Here is a 22364-nt window from a genome sequence, read left to right on the forward strand (position 1 = left end):
TGAGAGATTAAAAATACACGCTCTATCACTTCACATTTTTAAAGGCTAGCTATGTTGTGAAAGAACAATGCGATCATTGGACAATACTGACATCTTCCTATATTTATTTCTATATTCCTTCCTTTTCATAGTTGTCCATCATATGATGCTACGATGCATCGCTGCTCTGAGACAGAATAACTGACTCTTTCCACGAACGGAGGAAATCTGGGCCCTTACAGGAGCCCCGCATGACTGGAATACCACTCAAGCTTTCCCAAACAACCCGGGTAGTTTGAGACTGGAAATGATCAGCGCTGTGCACATAAACAAGAAGAAAACAAAAAACAAATGAGTCACGCTGTCATCTCATGATACCGGCTGAATGAAAACAACACCTCATTGGCAGAGCGAGAGATGTCGTCGACGCAGTTGGGCATGTATTGACCGTAATAGGTTTTTAGCAATTATGAGCTAAGATCAAACCCATAATGTCATATAGAGGAATAAAAACAAAGCCTTGAAAAGGAACTGAAGTAAGCTTACACCACTTAATCCTCTCTTCAGATAATACAAGTATTTCCGTATTTGGCTGCCAGATTCACCAGCATCCCTCATCCTATATGTCCACACTGAATAATGCATGCAATGAGCATGAATTGAAACTGCTGATGCATTACATACAATTAATACACGAGTGATCTGCTCCGTCATTTCAGATTGATGAAACAAGAATATAAAAACACAGAGCGAAGACCGACAGCAATGAGAAGAAGTCTGATCGTTACCAGACTTTCCGCCATCACCCTTCTTATGGCCAGGTGCCATCGAACAATGTGTGCGTGATGAGCATGAGGGTGCCAGCAGCAGCAGCAGCAGCAGCAGCAGCAGCAGCAGCAGCAGCAACAGCAGCAACAGCAACAGCAGTGTGAGGCAGGGACCACCCTGTCACTGGCACGGCACCTCCAAACCAGCCGTTGTTACACTTCATCACTACCATCACACTTCATTAGCAAGGACACCCAGGAGGGGGTGACATATTGAGAAGCTGGGAACTAATAACAAAAATAAAAAAAAGAAGGGTTTGATTGGATGAGATTCACAGGACATGAAAGTTTATTAGAAGTTATCTTAAAAAGTCATGTGATGGGAAAAAGAAAATGATTCTGGTATTTTCCTTTTACACCAGCTCATTTCTGTGAGTGATTTCTGGTTGCAAATAGGAAATTCTAGTTGGTTACAAACTCTATCAACAAAGTAAAAGATTTCCACAGCTATTACAACTGATGTATAGTAAATTTAATAGTAGTAAACAAAGGCATATACACATACATATATGTATATATGTATCTGCAACTAATGATTATTAGTCACTTGGTCTATAAAACCTTAGAAAACGTGTGTTATCAAATGTGTTATTTTGTCCAACAAACAGTCTAAAACCCAAAGACATTCAATTTACTACAGTATTAGCACAAGACAATCAACATATACTCTCATTTCAGAAGCTGAAACTATCAAATGTTTGGCATTTTTGCTTGAAAATGGACTCGAGTGATTAATCGATGATCAAAATACTTACCGATTAATTTTCTGTCGATCGATTAATTGTTGTAGCTCTGGTTTGTTGTCAGTGAGAATTGGATAACGATGGATTATTTAAGTGGATAAATAAGAATTGAAAAAACTTAAATGACCAAAATTACAATTTTAGCTTCTATCTTGGAGGGGTTGGAACTGATGTGGCCTTAAACCCAAAATAACAAATCTACAAGCATATTCCAATCACATTACACACTAGTTTTCTTGATTATGACTGTGTTGTAAACAAATTGAGAGAAAGAAGGAGAAAGAGAGAGAGAGAGAGAGAGACTGGGAGTTTCTCACTGACTGAACAACTGTGGTCTAATTGAGGTGATCTGAGTCTAATAACTCAACATCCCCCGTAGTGAGCGGAGCTTCCCGGCAGTACGCTGGCTGGATGAATGACTGACTGACTGACTGAGGAGTTATGGAGGGACTTTGATCTTCATGCCAGACTCTGTTTCACTCATAATACACTCATACGCATGGAGACACATATGCTTCCACGCACAGACGCTGACACAAACACACGTGTATACACACTCTGGTCTATGAGCGCCGTACAGACAGACGCACCGCAAACAGGCATGCCAACAGAAGAGGGAACACACACATACACACACACTTCCCGGATGTGACACACTTCCGACAGGCATTTGGGTCCCAGACTGAAGAGGAGTCATCTCTGCTGTGACTGTTAACCTACAGTAGTGGTTCAGAGGGAGAACAGGAGCAGTAAAAAAAAAAAAAAAACGCTGAGCTACTACACCCCTGATAGAGATGTTTTATTGTGGAAAAGAGAGTTCAGGGCCAGGTTCCATTTATCTGCTGAGGATCAGCATGAAACATCACCGTGTTATTGTTCAGCCCTGGAAAAATTCTCAGATAAGGTGGGATCAAATCTGGGTTTGTGGCTGTCAGTGGACTTTACTTTGGATCATGCACTGTGCATGAGCGTCCTTTTGAGTACTCTTTCAATATGCATCACTAGTTCAAAGTCCCTCACAAGTGGTACTTCTGATAGATAAGTAGCTCAGAAACAATAAGAAGGAGTTAATAGAAAAACAACACGCAGCTCAAACAAACCTCCTAAAGCATACTTCAAACAAAGAAAACACAGTGCTCGGCTACACTCTTGCCAGCAACACATATTTGCGTTTGATTTTGACGCTTTTTGACAACAAAGACAGAAATGGGAACACTTGGCATACCAGGATGGCACATGAGATGCGCATAATTGCTGAAAACCTTAGTGAGTATGTGGTGGATTTGGGGTAATTGCGCTCTACTCATGGAGGCCAGAACAAATGTTTGGCCAACAGCACGGCTGAAACAACTTCCCATCCTGAGAGGAAACAGCCTCCCACATAGCATGTGGACAGCTAGGAGTGGTGCAGGGCACTAAGCAAACAGCGAAAAATATGACGCAACAAGACCACATACTTCACTGTGGGCTACACAGCACTGAAAAACATGACTAGATGCGCAGACACTTAGCCACACAGAGTAAAACCACATGCACACACACATTAGTGTGAACATGTACTGTGAGCGTAGTCCTGTTCGCTACAAAGACTCATGAATGAATGACACCGACATCACACAGCAAGTCCAATAATCACATGAAGTCTTGACAGTGCGCTACATCCAGCAGCCATTTCAACAGCTGCTCCTACAGCTGTCATGTAATTACCCAGCACTCCCAGCTGATGAGCGAGAAAGAGGAGGTGCTGATTACTAGAGGAGAAGAAGAAATCTCCTCGGAGGGAATTAAACAAATTAACAAATCCTGAGTGAGATCCTATGACTCCCTCTTCATCCGCCCTGAACTTGGATCATTCCACCACCGCAAAAATTATCCCACGGAAGAAAAAGCACACAGCCATGAATCATTCCAAATAGTAGGTGTAAACACCAAGAGCTTCAATTAGGACCTTAACTGGTGTGTTGCCACAACCTCTACTGCCCACTAGTGGGTTCACAAGTGGGCTGCATAAGGGAGCAGAGACATCTGGCCCTTCAATCTTCCTATTTGAATTTAATTTAATTTAATTCAAAAGTTCATGAAAGTGAATGAATCAAATTTTAATCATTACAAATGAACTATATTAGGTATAAAAAATAGATCACTGACAGTACATCCTCATGTAAGTGTAGTAGAGTTCTTCAGCTACTGACACACATTTTTTAGCAGTAATTGAGACATAATATGCACCGGTAAGGAAAGTTGACATTGTGCAGATCTTTCAAATGATCTTTTAAGTGATTATTAGTCTGAATGAGCACATTATATGTCTACTGGTGAAGAAATCATAGATAACATGAACGCCTAGTCCTTAAAGAAACTGTTACTTTATGGAAGTTACTCTGGAACACAGACAAATGAAATGGCATCAGTCTCATCTCTATATAATTCCTAAAACAGTGTTTTATTTGTAACTGTGTGTGTTTCATTCTTTAGTGTAGACAGTGCAGATCTGTGCTCACACTAAAATGCTTACACAACAGCCTGTCTCAGACTCAGCTTGGAAACAAAACAGGAGGCTGGTATTAAGCCAAGAGTGAAACAGATGAGAATGATTAGATAACAGATCAAAAGCCTTTTTAGGGGCACGTGTTTGTTCAAGTGGCACAGAACTGTGCAGTACTCATAACACATAAAAAGAACGTCAACATTTTACACACACACACAAAAAAAAGAGGCCAATAAAGGGCCGCTCATTTAAACTGTGATCAAACCTAGGATTGGAAACAGTTTTACCCCCCCCCCCCTTTTGTCTAGGTGGGGGTTTCTCATCCTTAGTTTGGCCTGTAAGTTGTGTCTGATTGCACACGTGCAGGGTTATCAGATAGCAGATGAAATGGACGGAAGCATGAAGCGTTTCCCACCTGAAAGGTTTTGCTGTCGGTGACACGTTTGTGCAGCGTGATTAAAGACGTGTAACAGTTTCTAATGGGACGGAGATGTATCATCACGTTGAAGGCTAGGTGATAGTTATCGCTTTAAGACGCACTTCTGTCAAATACCTCTCCAATGCTATAACAATATACTGTGTGTGTTATGTCTACAGTTATCTTGTGCAAAACCGCAGTAAAAATAGACTGAATACATTAAAGTCGACAGTTTTCACAAAAGATGTAAAAACAACAAATGTTCTTTCAGACTGTAATCTGAGCTCAGCTTATGCTGAGTGCAAAAACCAAATAAATATGTGGTGAATAAATATGTGCATATGTACTGTAGGTAAACACAAACTGCATCAAACACACCATCTATAGGGTACTTTATTACATGAAGAAGAGCTTTATAAATACATATCATATAACTCCCTCCCATACCATTTATAAAAATTCTTCTTAAAAACCTTCCCTCTTTAAAATCTTATTTCCTCCTACCTCTGTCCATTCTTTTCTCTTTATCAGTGATGATAAAAGTCTTTAAATGAGTTCCTCATGAGTTCAACTGGCCAAGTTCTTCATTGAGAGAATAATCTCTTTGTATCTTTGTATCTTATCTTACTTTTTCTTTTCCGCTCTCATCATTTTTTTATTCACTCCCTCCCAGCCTGTGAACCTTTGTTTTTCTCTTTTGTCCTCCCTCCATCTTCTTCTCTCACTGCAGGAAATCTCAGAGTCCCTCGCCTCGCCGTCTATGCAAAGTGCATCTGAAAGATTAGCCCACCCTGCTCTCTACCGCACTCCGTGTGTGTGTGTGTATGCTTGTGTGTGTGTGTGTGTGTGTGAGTGTGTTTGTCTCTGCGTGCGTGTGAGGTCTCAAACTCCATCCCATCCCAGACTGGCCAGTGGCCTCGGAGCTTCTCATGCAGATATAAATGTGGCCTGTGTGCCAATCACAACCTGACAACATGTGCTGGACATGTGGTGTACACTTTCAGTACAAACAAAATGATCTCACACTCAGACAAGGCACTTCCACTCTCAAACATACGCACTCATCTCTTTGCACACAGACACACACACTGAGTGCAGGCTGCTATAGATGTATATATGTGCACTTGCACACACACATAAACACATAAAAATGCCCAGCAGATGAAGGTTCAACCTTCCCCCTGTGCTTAAATGGGAACCACGTGCTGGCTTTGGGTTGAGGCAGACTTAGTAAAGTAAGTCCTTCCACTCATTATGTGGGATGACCCATGCTACCCTGAGGCTGAGGGGAACGCGAGGCAGCTCTCCATTCGTCGGCCCTTTGAACGTGGCCTCCAAACCAGAGCGGTTAGCAATTAAATAAACAGAGGGGGAGATTTGTTCCCACTGTCACTTGTGTTAGCCAAAAGGAACCTGCCGAGCCAAGCCTGAGTCAGTCAAAGGTACCATTAAATGGCAGGGAATCCTTTGCTCAGAGCCAAAGGAACTGGCAGCTGAAACTGTAGAGTTTCCCAACCACCAATACCACCAACACATACGGCTAATGTGCTTCCCCTGGACAATCTGCCCGCAAAAGTGCTCCAGGGAAAAATTACAGCACAGCATCGACATCAGTTTGCCGTTAAATTGTACACATACCACACACGCTAGGAAATTCTCCCAAAAAAGCCATAAGAGTGACTTGGCTGTGCAAACGAAATGCAGTCAAATCATTACATCCTCCTTTTGAGCAGGTAATCTGGTGAGGAATCGCTGAAAGGAGGGCGATGTAACGTCTGTATAACAGTGTATACTTTATATAGACTGATCGGTGTTGTACGGCGGCAGCCGATGGAGATGTTCTCTGTATCCCTTTTACAGTAACAGTGTAGATTTTCCTTTTGATTGCTATAAGCACAGTAGTAACAGTGCAGCAGCAATGCAGGCCAGAAAGTTACATAAGCAGGTGCTTTTACTGACTACATCCAGGAGTCTACGTTTGCAGTAAAGATAACTTTGAGCATAAAGCATCACATGAAATTACTGTAACAATTGACCTGAACATGGAGCAGAAATGACCTTTTTCAAATGTTTCTAAACTATCATACCAGTGTATCTCGCCAGTGCTGGTCATACATGTGTTGGTGGTCTGCAGTACCTGACCATACTGGCTTCCTTTGACCTACACTTAAAAGTAAATAAATGACCTAAAAAAACATTTAAATCATTGTGATATTACCAATAATACCTTCTGTTGCATCTCCAATAAAATTATGATATGTATATGAATATGAATGAATATTCATTACTCCACCTTACCTAAGTGTGGCATGGTGCGGATAGTGATAATGAAAGACAGTAGGAGTAGCTGAGCAAAGCATGAATTGAGGTTGATTGCAGCCATGTGTAAAAAGTCAAGTAAAACCCCATCTTGACAAGAAAACGTCCTCTCCAATTGGTTCTGTTCAGTGAGGAAGACAACAACACGAGGCTGCATCCCTGCTCATCATCTGAGTGATTTAGTGAACGAGTGAGTGAGTGAACGTGTAAGTGTCCGGCCACGATGACATGTCATACTTCCAACATGGCAAAGAGAGAAGGCGCCCTCAATTAATTAACTTAATTAGCGAACTGTAGTAAGAATTAGTAATAGTGAGTAAAATGACCAAATAAGCATTTGAACCTAAGCTGTTTGTAATGACTGAAATCATGCATCATGACCGAGTCATATAGCGGATATGTGGATGTTTAATAGATTAATATAATAGACATAAGATTTATGTAATAGATAATAAATGATTGCACAGTACTGCAGAATCTGTAGCCACAGTATTAGCATCAAAGTTAAACACAACGCCAGCTAAACCCCCCTTATTGTCCACTAAGACTGTACTAAAAAGACGGATTACTCAAAGACATGGTAATAAGACCAAACCCTTCAAAGAACACACACACACTGTTTGTTTCCAAGTGTTGTGTCATTCTCTGCTTTAAACACGTTGGTGGGAAAGAACTGCTGCAATCGTACCTCCCTAGAATTTTTTTTTTTTTTTTCCCTTTCTTATTAGCGTATGCGTTTTTTGGGAATATGCACAATTGATAGTTTGTGAAAAAGCTCGCGACTGCCAGGCACGGTGGCTGTGCATGTTGTAGAGGATGGATAGAGAAGGGAGTGGAAGGGGAAACAACCTCACCCAGTCTCTACACAGGCCTGTTGGTGGACATCTGGATGTGATCCGGGTCTACAGATGAGCTGAGCAGGACTGACCACACCTCAATCCTACATCATACTGTATACTGGGCTTCTCTGGGTGGAGAATGTGAATGTGGTTATTTATTATTTGTGCTTCCAGGTTTCTATAACTCCACCTACCTGGCACCCAGGACATGAACAATATGAAGAGCTGATACTGGGCTTTGACTTGACGGGTCAGTAAGACAGGAACTCACGAAGCTATCCTGAGTCTTCTTTCCTCAAAATCAGATTTACAGACTTATACACTGCTATCATTTGTCCCATTGAACTGCTGACAAACATGTCAGCAAAATAAACTGCATTTTAAATAATTAGTTACTGTGTGGGCGCCAATGTTCAGCTAAATGGACAGTCCTTTTAGTTGAATTGATTAAGATTAGAGATTTCTCAAAGAAACACTAGCTCCCACAAACATGCCGACTCAGGATAATTTGATCCATAAAGCTGTGGGGTAGATAGCTCTTAATGTACTGTAATATCCCTTACACAACAGGAGAGAAAAACATCCTCTGCTCCAGGAAATTGTGACCAACTTTGATGCATTATTCTCAAACGCAATGACATGAACCACATTCTAAAGTGCTAAACGGTTTTTACATACACTCTCAGCCTAGTGGAGGCTGTGCTGAGTGAATGGGTGATAACATATCTGTCATATCTCATACAAGCACTGGGTTCAATTCCCAAACATCAGGCTTTAATATGCTTCCTCGGCTAATATTAATAGGAGCGGGAAAGAGTAGCCAAAGTACAGCTACGATAGCCACACATGACATCGTTGTGGCCATTGCAATAACCATGTCCACAGTCCACAGTGACATGTAAAGTGCCAGATCATCTCTTCTGTCTGTAGTATTTGCAGAGCATTGCATTAAACTGTTAGTGGATTATAACTCTGTGAAAGAGTGGCGCAACACACTGCTGTTCCTATTCAAGAAGTACTTCAAGGTAAACCAAAAGGTGTTGAAAGGGAACGCAAATTATCGTGCGATGTAACGCAAAAGTACCTCAGGGGAAAAAAAAATTGCCACCATGACCTTTCGAGGGTTCCAACAGTGTGGGCGAAGTTATTTTGTTCGTCTTTATTCTGCTTTTCTTGCAGTATGACATAATTGGTTTGGGCACAGAACTGGTATCAAGACCACTGATCTTTTATCATTCCTTCCTGAGTCACAAAGTCACTTTTTATTGGGTACTGAAAACTCCCGCTGAGATTTAAGACTCTGATGAGTGCTTCTCACAAATGTGTTAAGGGTCAAACTCTAATAAAATAAAATTTGTTTATTTGTTTTATAGTAACTTTGAAAAGTGAGATTCGATTCTGCGTCTCACACGCTAATGACAACCGCAGCTGCGACTATTACAACTCTGCCCCGTTCTCAGACTGTTGCAAAGTCGGGTCTGAAAGTCATATAAAAAAAAAAAAGTGTTTCCAACATCACTCTCCTCTACTGCTGCCACACATCAGTTCTCTCTTCCTGGAGTCTGAGAATTTCTGCCACTGGCTTTTTTAATGTGGGGCCTTTCCTGCTAACAACTGTCACCAGCACACATTTGTTCCAGATGGATCGAGATAAATCAAAGCCATGATCCAGCAACAAAGACTGCAGCTTGGAGAGCAGAAAGCATGTAGGAGGGAAACCTCCAAGGGTGAAAGCCTCCTACATGTTAGTGTCTATTAAAAAATAAATGATATAAGAATGGGGGAAATAATTCTTATCATTCTTATTCCATTTTTTTGTGGTTGAGAAAGACAAAGCTTTAACCAAAAACATTTTAAGTAACTATGGCCACATATTGTATTTGTTTGTACGTCCTGAAAATTAACTCTATAGACTACACTACTACATTTATCTTATCTAACAACTTATTTTTATACAGCTGATTGAGCCTTACCTTGTATATCAGAGTGTGCAACAAAAAGTAGACCCGATGTTTATAACATATGGGGTTACCTTAATCAGTGCCAGGTTTATAACTTCTTTCTCACCAATGTCACTGAATAACACTTAAAGTAAGATGTGAGTGCGTGATGGAAAATGGGCCACTGGCACTGAGCCACTCAGTCAGCAAACCACATAAGGAAACATTCAGACAACCATTTTTTTGTACGTGGATTACATTCACATCAGTCGCTGATTATGGTGCCACTCCATGACAATGAAGAAAATTCTACACATTGAAAGCCCATCAAATCTTTTTTGGATCCCGTCTTAACTGAAAACAGTATTAAAAAGGTACAACAGGTTGCATTTAAGGAGAGTTAAGAAAACCGAAGATAAAACCACACTTAGAGTGATAAAAGAGGACATCAATCTACTAAGGGAAATGAAAGAAAGCCTGATTAATGAAATGTCTTCAGATGTTTTTCTTTAGAGTCCAAAAATGTTAATGTCCTCGCTAAGCCTATAATGATTATTCATCACTTGGCAGCCGCTGATGTGACCCAAGTCCCTGATGTCATTGTTAGCCTCCCGTCTTCTCCACAACTCTATCACTGTGACACCAACAGGCCTTAGACAGAGATGGATACTGGGATGGATAGATGGGGGAAAAAAAAGGGACACAAGGACTCATGATTGATTGATTGTACCCTGGTTAGGATGCGGAGCACAGGAGTTTGGCCTGGTGACTAGCAGTGTATCCACGTTTGGCTAGCGTTTGTCATTCCATCACACAGCTACTGCCATCAATGATATTTTGAAATCTTTATTCACAGAAACATTGGCCGAATACGGTCTATGGTTTTAAAGACTCTGGGAATTGAAAGAAAATTTAAAAAAATATGTCCTACACTGTTGGATTTTACAGAATAGGATGAAGAGTCTGAAAATGTCACTCAGCCAAAAATTATAAAGACAGAGTAAATGTTCATATCTTTATATTTATACCTATTTCACTGATTTGCTCATGTTCTTTTCATACCACAATTTTGGAAAAATGTTGGTTTTTGAACTCTTGATTGGACAAAATAAGCGAATATAATATGCCATGTTGGTCTTTGATGACTTGCGATGAGTATTTCTCATTAAGTTTTGGTATTTTTAGAATAAATGATTACTTGATTAATTATAAATACTGATAGACTAAAAAAACATTGCAGATATTCTTTAGTTGCAGCCCTATGTCAGAGGAATGGGAATACACTAAAAGATGAAAATATTTACTTTTCTCTACTACTTTTTTTCTAAACTAGGATTAAGGGGAAAAAAATCTTACATCACAGTTCTTCTCAGAAGCATTTCAAGAGCAGCCTGAAGTTGGTATTTTCTTATGAGAAATGAGACCAAAGAATATTATGGCGTGGGTGTCCAACATTATCCCTCCATCATTTATAGTCCTCAATACTTCACAAAGTCAAACATCAGTCAGCCAATCCGGTGGTCACACAAGATGATGCCCTCTTTTTACGGCTCATTGCAAGCTTGACATTCCTCTGATGACAACACTCTTTTGAACATAACATCATGACACTATGCATTTCCATGCCGTCTGGAAAACACTACTCACTACTACCAGCCTCACTTTCAAATTGAGCGAATCAAACAAACAGTAAATCAATCTTCGACTCTAACCACACTGACTTTCTGTAAAGTGCCATCATTAGCATGGTTTATTTGCTCACCGAGCTCTTTTCTAAAAGCAGAAGCAAGGAGAGGGCTGTGTTCTCCGGGATAGCTGCTGATGTCACTGTGCTGCAGCAGTAAGTGCTTCTCCCTTCTCACTCTATTGTTTATTTGGAGGTCATTAGTGCTGCCCAACTTGGACCCTATACATGCTCAAATCAAATCAGTGATCTAATTATTAGACAGTAATGAAGTCCATCCATTTTGTTAGTGGCTGACTTACTAACAGAGAGGACACTTGGCAAGAAAAACACCTTGAGACCAATCAGGTGACAAAGTGATTTCAGAAAATACAAAAAAAGTCAGGCACATGTTATATTAAAGAGCCCATGAATTACACATTAAATCCCTTAATGGGAAAAGCGAAATAATGGAAACAAGACACGAAAAAGTACTAAATCATAATTACAACTTGAAAAAAAAAGAGTCCTATTAAAGCAACAGATTTTGCTACTAATTACATGTTTTGCTACAGAAGCTCCCACTGCCAGTGCCACCATGGTGGCAAACAGCTGTGCGTCCTGGAGGCCTTGTGGTTAAGATGCATAACCATAAAGTGTGATCGTAACATCCTCTGTTCAGTTCCAGTCAAGCCTTTATGTTACCATTTCTTAGCAGTATGCATCATCCTCTAATAATCACCACTTTTAAACTTGATGGCCAAAAGCAGCAGGGTACCTTACCTTGTCTAACTTTTACAGAACTCATTGTGTTTTAAATTAAGTTTGGAGGGTCACTACAAAGAGAATTCAGGATTTACCACATTCCAAAGAGGGCAGTGGTTGGAAAAGTGCATGATATTTATATATTGATTAGGTATTTATGGAGTTTTGTAAATGTATGCTAAAAGTTATAAGGTGAATAGATGAAATAAAAAGAAACTAATTTAATTTTGCTGGAAAATGTTAGTTAAAAACAGGCGGTCCATGCCTTTACTTGAAAGGTTTGCAACCTTTTTCATGTAAAAAAAAAGTGTCTCAAAACTCTTGTCAATCAGATTTATTTGTCTTTATGAAATCTTCAACCTTTACCGAGCTGCTACTGTCTCTCACAAAAAAAACCACACATTTTTTCTTATCTGTAAATCTCAGATATGATCTAAGTACATATGTGGTTAAACTTGTTGTGTTGACTAAAAGAAAATATCTCTTGGATCCATCTAAAATTTGTTCCAGAAGGTCTCAATCCAAATGACCGTCTGTTTCTCTTCAATCCCGGATATGCACACTTTGTGGTCATCATTACTGTGTTCTTTTGTAAAGATAGGAGCTGCTTAGCAATAGCAAGCAGCCCAAAGTATTATTATCCAAGAGAGCAACAGGGGGACATGGAAAGGCCATGGTTGTGACAGTGAATGTGAAATGTGTGGAAACAAACAACACATGGCGGTGACTTGATTCGTTTGAGTGGTTTGTGTAGGTTTATGTATGTTTGGTGAACTCTGAAAGGAGGTGGAAAATAGATTTGTCTAACCAAAATATACTGTGTAATGACGCATCTTGATGAAGCTGTAAGCACAAGATACGCAGATAAATACACTTGGATTTGTACTGTTTGCCTCTGTTATTGTCTCTATGTTTGTCTACCTCTCATAGTTTCCGATCCTACCTAGATACATGATAGCAAACGGAAAGAGCAAGAGCTTTCACAGCACATGACATATGTCATAGCTGCAGTAACTCCAGTCTAATCCAATTCACAAACCCTTTGCCGCCTCTTAATTTTACTCATCTAGCAACTGTCTGTCACTCACAAGTACAAAACATTGACATGGACTGATGTAATTCCAGGCCACAATCTCAGAAATATCAACACCAATAAAGTGAAATTAGTGTTGACCTTTCTTGGTGGGAAGGGAGACTTCTGCTGATGTAAGCCATTTCAGTCGGTATGAGCCGGACTATTTTCAGCAACATTTAATTTGGAAATGAAAATATACTGATCCTCGCTAACATCATGTTAGAAATATGAAAGACCTGATGGCAGCACATAATTTAACTAATTTTAACACCCCCAATAATCATGATTGAATTTCTCTTTATGTTATGACTGGCAAGTAAAATGGGAAATTCTACAGTATGCAATGGAATAATGTCATGTGTCATAAAGCAGAGACCGAAATTTAAGAAATCGCTGCTTACTGGTTTCTGCGTTTCAGTCCATTTTGATCCAGTCGAGTCTGGGAGACGAGTAACTGGGGGCTCTGGGTTCATCTCTAAACCTCTGAAAAAGGGTCATCTTCCTTGCTGACCTCAGCCGGAATTGTTTCCCGAAAAGGAAATGACTGCAACCTCCACTGCACTTGGGTCATGAGCTAGACTTGAGCAGCCAAACTACAAAGAGCTTAATCTATTTATAGGAAAACACTGCCACAGTACAGTGATCAGGGGGGAAAAGGAATCCTACAAGACGGAAAGACAGTCGGACGCCAAGGTTACGCGCCAACTGTCAAGATCAACAAGGTGCCTTGCCTTTTCCCCTGATTTATAACTTAAATCCATTTTCTTTGCCTCTCCGAAAACATTAAACTATCCACTTACTTTTTACACTGTCGATTTTGACATTTAATACAAGTAAGAAATGCAGCACCTACAAAACTGTCTCAAGCAATAATCCGAGTAATTTAAGTGCAAGTCTTCAAGAAAAACATTCCATACATTTTTTTTGTATACAGAATACATTAATTCATTGAGCCTTAATGTCTATTATAGTAAGAAAAACAGAAGCAGAACAAGCCACACTTAGTCCGTATCTATGCACAGTTAATGCTATAATAACAAGGATATAAAACTTAAGAATACAAAAGCTATGTTTCCCGCATACTGGATTAACAACCGAGGTGAGCTGGACTGAAGGCTGGGTCTTTAGGGTGGCAGAGCCTGAACAGATAAAAACACACCTAAATTATATCAAATCAAAGTTTTGTAATAAACACAATTGCCATAGCAACAAGACTACTTACACTGTAACTTTGTATGCCTGCTAGGAATGGGGAAAATTCAGTTTCTAGTCAAATATTTGTGGTGTGTGTGTTCAACAACACGCACAAGGCTGAAAGTGATAGGACGATCACACCATTGAACCATCGCTGATAGAGGAAAAAAGGAAGCAATCCGTTGGTATGCCTGTCCGTCGGACTCTGAAAAAGGGGGGAAGTAGAAAAGCTCTGACATTTGATAGTTGAAAGTGCAGCTTTGCATTTAAAAGCTAGCTTACTTCTGTTTAGGCAAATCGCTTTCCCAGTCAGTATGATTGCACATTTGCAGATACTGCACATACTTTTGAAGCAAAAAAACAAAAAAATATCCAAACTTATTTTGAGTGCGGGCAAAGCCAACCACTCTCCTCTATCTAAACTTGTCAGTTATTCCAAAAAAAGCCTAAATCAAGCTTAGAGAACTTCTACATCAACAGTCACTAGGTCAAGTCTTTCTAAAGTATTTCTGCTGTTCAGGAATCTACATCTTCATGTATCATATATCCCCATTTTCCACCCTGTCAAACCAAGAAACCAAGATCTCTCCCATAACTCCACATGAGATGAAACAGAAGAGACACAGAGAGAGAGAGAGAGAGGGAAGACGGTGGGGGAAGAAATTGGAAAAAAAAAAAAAAAAAGGTTATAAAATAAAGTACTGTTGAACAGAGGCAAAGGAGAGGCAGGGAGTGAGATGAGAGATGGAGGGGTAGCAAAGGTCCCACAAACGAAAGAAATACAGGGAGGTAAAGAAAAGCTGTGGAAGGCCTGAGCTCTGCGGGCCCTGTGAATCATTGCCTGGTGTCAGCAGGCCTTATGAACCTCAAGCTTGGCCGTAAATTTTGGAGAGAGATCCAGAGAAGACTGTGAGAAGCTCAAACTGGTCCATGAGGAGATTCTGTTCTACTCTACCATCTGGGTAACCCTGGGGAACCATTACACTGCATGCAACATGGTTATTTTCTAAAAAGAACAAAAAAAAAAACAGGCAGTAAATGTTATCTCATTGGTTTCCTATACCGAGATATGTTTGGGGAGAAAAACAGGTGGAAATGTGCGCAGGCTTCTACGAATTTGCACAGTTTCGGTTTCAACACATGGAAGTGATTACAACACCCACAGGTGGCGTAGATGTTTTTGTCCATTACAGAAATAAAGAGTTGAGTTCCCATCAAATTTATTTTTGAAGAGTCATGTGGGGTCTATACACGGGAAGAGTGACAAGCTGTTGTTTCCAGAGCCGAAATCATTTGCCACCTCGCTTGTTTGCAGTGGAACTGGTGTAATTCTCAGTAACAGCTCTCCCATCACCCATTCAGGTTCGTATTATTGGAAACACTGACATCAAGCTGAAAAAACGAGTAGAAAAAACACGCCAGTCGGAGCATTAGAGCAATGATCCGTCTCTAGTTCAATAAGGTAAGAGGAGAGCAGGCTAAAACAATCAGCTTTCCTTTCTTTCTCTTCCCTTTCTCCCATCTCTGCCAACCAAAAATTAGCCAAACATCTGCCATTTCTTCCCAGCAGAAGGGAAGGTCGTTTGTTTCCACTCCGAGATCACTCAGTTATTCAACTTCTGGACTTGTTTGGGTACGACTGCTCAGACAGGATATTACAAGATAGTACAACGCCTTTTTTTCCAAACTGGAAGATGGTCATCGGCAGAAACAGACAACGACTGCCTGTAAAGTAGGTGTATGATACAATTCCAGACAAACAGCTGGTTGGGGATCTCTAAGGATAGAAAGTCAATTAGAAAATCTGCAAAAATTAAGAATATTCCATTTGGGTGTTAGACTATATTTATAAAGTCTAACAATCTCTCTGTTACTGTTAAGATTCGTCTTTTCTTTGTCACAAGAGAAGCTGACAGACTAATGCATGTTCTGGGATGAACATTACAGATAGCCCTACAATTAAATATCAGAAAACCCAACAGTAATACATGTGTATATCCCTTCTGTAAGACAACACCCTGGAGCCTCGGCCCATCAACTGCTATAGTCTTCTGAGAGCGATGCATTAAAGGATCTAATTGTTCACCGGTTGACAGACGATCGTCCCAAAGTCTTCTGTCTCAGGTACCACCCGTCTGAGCAGAAAAACTGTCTGGAGCACTGCGCTCCGTTCTGTGTAGCACGTTCTACCTGTGATGGAAGCTATTTATGGACTGATGAGAGGCATTTAGCCAGAAAAAAAAAACAAACTCTAAAGCACCATTAGATCGGAGCGGATCTGATTCCAGAACACAAAACTCTTGCAGTTTTTTTTTTTTCTAATGTTTTTAAGTAGCACGAAGAGAAAGGTCACTTTCCTCTGTGAGATTTATGAGAAAGGTTAACTGAGCTGAAGTCAGCTGCTCTGACCATGGCTGTGTGTGCGTGCCTGGTTCTGATTGTGTCATGGTCAGTGGTGTGAGGGAGTATCGCTGTTCAACGAGTTACATGAGGCCGCTCGTTGCATTGTTGAGCAAGTATGTCTGATGACTTTCACACAGTGATGTGTAATATGTCTGGAATCCTTCTGACTAATATGTACAAAGTCACATGCACATGAAACTTTACCATTATGTTCGTCCAGCTCATTGCCAATCTCCTGTCCCATTGTCTTCTGTCGGCTGATGACAGCTGCTAACGCGTCCAAGCCAGCGTCTTGGGCTGAGAAGAGAGAGGAAAGAACTTTTAAAATATGATACGCTTGAATAGGAGACAAGAAAGATAGAATTTACTTTACGCAGGGCCATTCAACGCAACTAAAAAACACATTATTCAATGTGATTATCAAAACACTTATCCACCCAAGAACCCAAGTACGACAGACGATAAAGATATGATGTAATCTCTCTCTCTCTTGAAAAAAGCCAATTGTAAGGAGGGAGCAATTACAGTATACTGTACTCGTGATATAATGAGGGAACTATTTGGGAAATAGGAATGACAGGCTGTTGGGGTCCAGCTCAGCTCACAGTACCACATGTGAGTCATTCAGTACTTTACCCCACTCAGCCTTACTCCTGTTATTACAACTGCGGCAGGCCAAGGTGGAGAGGAAAAACAGCGCAGCTGAAGAGAAGAGATTTGGCCTCTGTGGGTCTCCCAAGTTTGACACGCTCTCTACCACAGGAATTCTTTATGACCGCAGGTTCAGGCGCTCACCATTACCCAACTCCACCAGAAATCCCACTGGGGACTAGAAACCTCCATGTGGTTTGGTTTCACTGTCTTAACAGGAATCTCTGATCGCAAATTGAAAATAACCAGAGCCATAATGGAGACATAGAAATGAAGTGTCACATGGATTCAGGTGAAGTGACGTCTGGGTGTTCAAGTCATGTCAAAGCCATTCGGGAAACGGGGAAAACACAGGCATGGGCTTACGGTATATCTTCTAGATGTGAAGGATAATGACCACCTTTCATGTGTAGATCCACATGGTTACTACTAGCTAAATACAGTACTTGACATGTACTGTCTAGGATGTTGGGGTTTTTTTTGTCTACCAATTGCATCTTCCCTCCAACCAAACTTCCTGTATTCTATTGTGTTTTACTGGAAAGAAGGTAATGTACATAATGTTTGTATTTACATACAGAGATGTTACATATGTGTACGACGGGGCTTCCAGACTATATTTGCTGAAGAAGTACAAATAAGAACAAATATGATTTACAAGTATTATTCCAGTGATGGTTTCACAATCAATATTTGATCTTCACACTTATTCCATTAAAAAGCAAAAGAACATAACAGCATACTTGAAAAATAAGTTTGTTTAATCACGCAATGGAACATAATGTCACTCCAGAAAGATGAGCAGTGTAATTACCTTCAATGATTCGCTGTTGCTGCTGTTTGATCTCTCCAAAAGTCAGCCCCTTGGTGTCCTCTGATTCGTTGATCAGCCACGGATTGACAGAAACTCCTCCACTTGCTCCCGCCCCTCCGGACATCAGCGTCGACCTTTTGAAACACCATCATAACAATTTTAAAAGGTTTCAAAAGGGCTCTTCCAAGTTTTTGTTAAAAAAAACAAGACCACCATAAACTAACTAAAAAAAAATGATTTTGGAGACCATGAAATCACTAATCCGACCCAGAAGCAGAGAAACAGCTGTTAAACTATCAAAGACAAATCACCCGACAGTCCTCTACAACTGAAAGGAGGTTGCAAAAGTGCCCTTTTTGTATGTCAATCACCATTTCAGCATACAAGTGTACAACACTCATCATGCATCGGTGACTTTTAGCTATGTAAGTAACAATATGCCCAGTTGAGATATGATTACAATGCACATCTGTCCAATCCTTACAGAAAACACATGTGTACCAGGCATGTTACTTTTTCAATACTGTACTCATTTGAACATTTATGACAGCAAAGCCCCTCCAGATCACTGGGTGGAAAAAAACAGTATTTATTTACTCATTTTGTCTTTTAAGTTTGTTGAACGATTGAAAAATACCAGGTTAGCTCGTGCAGCCTGTAAACAGTGCATGTTAATCTGTCACAGGACTGCGGATTGCTGGGGAGGTTTTCACCGACAAAGGGACACACCAGAGAGCTCTGCGCTGTACTGTGCTAAACACTGTTGTGTGGTTTGAAGCTATTCTTCTGCTAATGGCTTAAAGCTGTGTGTCTCAGACCCCCCCTGTGGCTGTCTTGTGGTGACGGGTTCAGGGTCTCTGTGTGAGGCTGGATTTAAGCTCGTCTGCTCAGAGCGAGTCGTCGGCTGGTCAAGCTGAAAAGTGACCTGAGCCATATGTAGGCCTATCAGTGATTATGGAAATGGTAATAGTGAGAAAACTATAAGTGAAGGCTGCGGTTCTAATGATTAACCAACATATAAAATCCCTGCCAGCTACAGGAGTTACAAGAACAGTTTCTTCTTGGAACACTTAAACCATTCATTCAATTCCAAAGTAAAAGGTTTTATGCTCAACAGCACAAGGACTACTCTTTTTTTTTTTGCATGGGCTATGCATAAAACTACTCTTATCTCATGCATCTCATTATGTGATGACTATTTCAAGCTGCTTTTGAAGTGTTTGGTAAAGCTTTGTGAGAGCGTTCACAATGCCGCTGGCTGAGGCTGATACCATCAGAGGAGTAGGTAAGACAAGGCATTCAGTCTAATCTCTCTGACATGTTTGATTACTGAGACTGTGTGCCAGCCTTCCACTTCCTCCATGCAAGTGCCCAGTGTGTGAAGATCCAATTAACCAGTCAGTGGGGAGCGCCAAAATCAGTCAGGCACATCTCTTGGCAGCCACAAAGCGCTAGGCTGCCGCCACTGAGGCCTGAGCACCCAGGTCCTGACTGAGTGACTTGGACAGGCGAGATTTAACTAATTACAACTATTTCCAGTGCAATCAAATACAAAGGAAAGGTTAGTGAATAATTGAGGAAAGGTGGGTCCAAGGGGCTACGGGGTGAACTGAGCCTTCAAATCTAGGCGCCATGTCCTTCTTTTGCTTAGTCTGAAATGGAGATGCTGAGAATGTATTGTTTCGGGGATAGATTAAAGACCCCATCTGCGACCTCCAGCCCTTTTCTTCTACCCTAAATTCTCACAAAAAAAAGAAGAAGAAGAAAAAAAAAAAGAGAGCGGCTTAGATTATCCAAGCATGGCCAATCCACCCCCCACCCCCCCACCCCACACATTCTGTCCTCAGAGACCACACAGTGGGAATGTGTCCTACCCACAAATCCAAATTACCCACCACATATCACTATTAAACTTAGGTCTCACTGAACAAACTAAAACCCATATGACCGCATGATTAAAATTTGCCAAGTTAATTTATTAGCAAATGTCATTTGAGATATTTCTCTCTCTCTTTTTTTTTTTTTTTTTTTTTACACAGCCTTTTATGTAATTGGGTGTGTGGTCTGTAAAAAGATGAAAGCCTGCACAAAGCACCACTAAGTAGATCAATCCCAAAACCAAACCTTATGAAAGATATCAGAGAAAGGCAGGTCTCCCATAAAAGACATTTATTAAAAAAAATGTACTCGTCTGATGAACAGTGACGCTTGGTTTCATTCTACTGTCATTTCAGTTATTCCTCAAACAAATATATATATATGGCCGCAAAGCAGATATACTGTACTGTGGAGGAGTTTTTATAAAAATGCTGAGCCTCTAGAATATTAAAAAAAAAAACATGTAGGTGCCAAATAAAAACCACATAACAAGTTGAAGGAAGTCAACAACATGACACCACTTCCTCTTCCTGTCCAAACAAATATCACCTGGACAACACAAGGTCAAACCTCACACAAACTAATGACTGCCTGCTGCCCGAAGATTTCCTAAGCTGTCACATCGACATGACATCAGAGGATGAAGAGGATATGAGTTGTTGCATCCTGCTCTTTGATTAGCGCCATAAATGCTCAGTGAAGAGTTATAAACCGTAAACTCGTTCCTTCTGACCTTCTTCATCAAGACACACATGTGCGCATTTATATGTATGAGTGTGTGTGTGTGTGTGTCGATTTCGGGAGGTGCCAAATGTGTGATCAACAGTGCGAAGCGAGCAGATCTCGCCCTGTCAAAATGGCAGACAGACAGACAGACAGACTTCCTTCCGAATGATGGCACAGGGAGAGGTCACAGCACATGGGACATCCCGGATGTACAAAGACTTTCACATATCATCAAAGCAGAGCTCAGAGCCTATGACCTCTCTGGTCAAGGACATAGACAAGAGAATGAGGATTCATTATTTTTAATTGGACAACCACCGCTAGATAGTTTGTTTTTTTTTTTTTTAAATGAAAGGTGGCGTCATCTGAGCAGGATGCCCCCAGAAGCTCCATGGGCTGATACTTGTTTTGACTGTACTGACACTGACTAAGAGTGACAGAGAGTTTCAACATGGAGAAATATTCCAGGATTTTCTTGAGCACGAGCCGGGTGTCCGAGATTTTTTTTTTTTTTTTAATGAAAGTGCTCTAAGGAAGGAAGGACTCAAGACTAATTGAGAACAGGTTGTTTGATGCAACACAATGCTTTTGAAGTTTAAGAAACAATAGTTCATACATATGATGGAAAGGTTCACACTCTGTGTTGACGAGCGTCCAAAGTGGATATGAACAATTCACTAAATCCCTGCCAGCTACAGGGGTCACAAGAGCAAAGTTTTATTTTAATTAAAATATCTAAATATTCTAAGATTCACCCACACCTTTGAAAATTGGATGTAGTGGATTTGCAAACATATACTTTCTTAACTTTTGCACTTTAGGATGAAATCATTCTCCTTGACTTTGATACCTGGAAGGTTCAGGCTCTGTGATGTCTCCTTTAAAAGTGGCATTGAGCTGCTTCTCCCTGGTTAGAAGGTCATCAATAAGGTTCTGCCTCCTGTCAGCTTCTGACTGCATTCTGACGAGGCCACGTTAAGGTCATGACAAAAAGGTCTTAACGGCTTAAACCGCCTTCAGTGATATTGGTGTTCAGTGATGTTGCTGACACTGTGTCAGTTTGGAATTAACCCATGAGTAGGATCTTTTTCAAAACACTCTAATGCCCTCTATAGGAACACAGCTGTCACTACAAACCAAGGAAACTCTCCATCCCAATCCTGTAATCTAAGTCTCATGACTTCCACTGCTTGGAATTTGGTCAGAAGAAAGGATACATGCGCCGAGACGATGAAGCTCGCAACAAACTCTCCTTGAGCTGAGCAATATTCTGTTTGAGCTTCTGCAGTGATGCACGTAGTGTCATGTTGATCTGAAAAGACAGGAGATAGTCACATCAGCTGACTACTAGAGAAAGCTGACTATTTCAGGGGAAATGTGTAAACAACAGCACTTTATATGTCAAAGCAACACCTTACCTTTGCAGGGTTTCCCCCTGTTCTCTGCTGCCTGTTCCGTTCATGGATGTTTTCTGCTATTTCCTGTGCCAGCCGACAAGTGGCATCATAATTTTGTAACCTACAGAACAATGAATGGGATAGAGATGTCATGTAATTTGACCTGTCATTGCTGACTCATGACAAACCTTATCCACAGATAAATTATGTTGGCAACATAGAGAGTCCTGAATATGACACAAATT

General features: G+C 40.6%; 1 protein-coding gene across 1 annotated transcript in view; it reads right to left on the reverse strand.

Annotated features, from left to right (window-relative positions):
- stx8 (syntaxin 8) overlaps positions 1–22364 on the reverse strand; it is a 40995-nt gene that overhangs the window by 17893 nt on the left and 738 nt on the right. The window contains exons 2-6 of the mRNA XM_042396624.1: positions 22141–22240; positions 21940–22034; positions 21573–21683; positions 18119–18252; positions 16858–16950 (exon numbers count right to left, since the gene is read on the reverse strand). Coding sequence (XP_042252558.1) covers positions 16858–16950; positions 18119–18252; positions 21573–21683; positions 21940–22034; positions 22141–22240 — 533 coding nt within the window. The remainder of the gene's footprint in view (positions 1–16857; positions 16951–18118; positions 18253–21572; positions 21684–21939; positions 22035–22140; positions 22241–22364) is intronic.

Source organism: Thunnus maccoyii, chromosome 2 (genome assembly GCF_910596095.1).
Source record: "Thunnus maccoyii chromosome 2, fThuMac1.1, whole genome shotgun sequence".
Lineage (NCBI taxonomy): Eukaryota > Metazoa > Chordata > Actinopteri > Scombriformes > Scombridae > Thunnus > Thunnus maccoyii.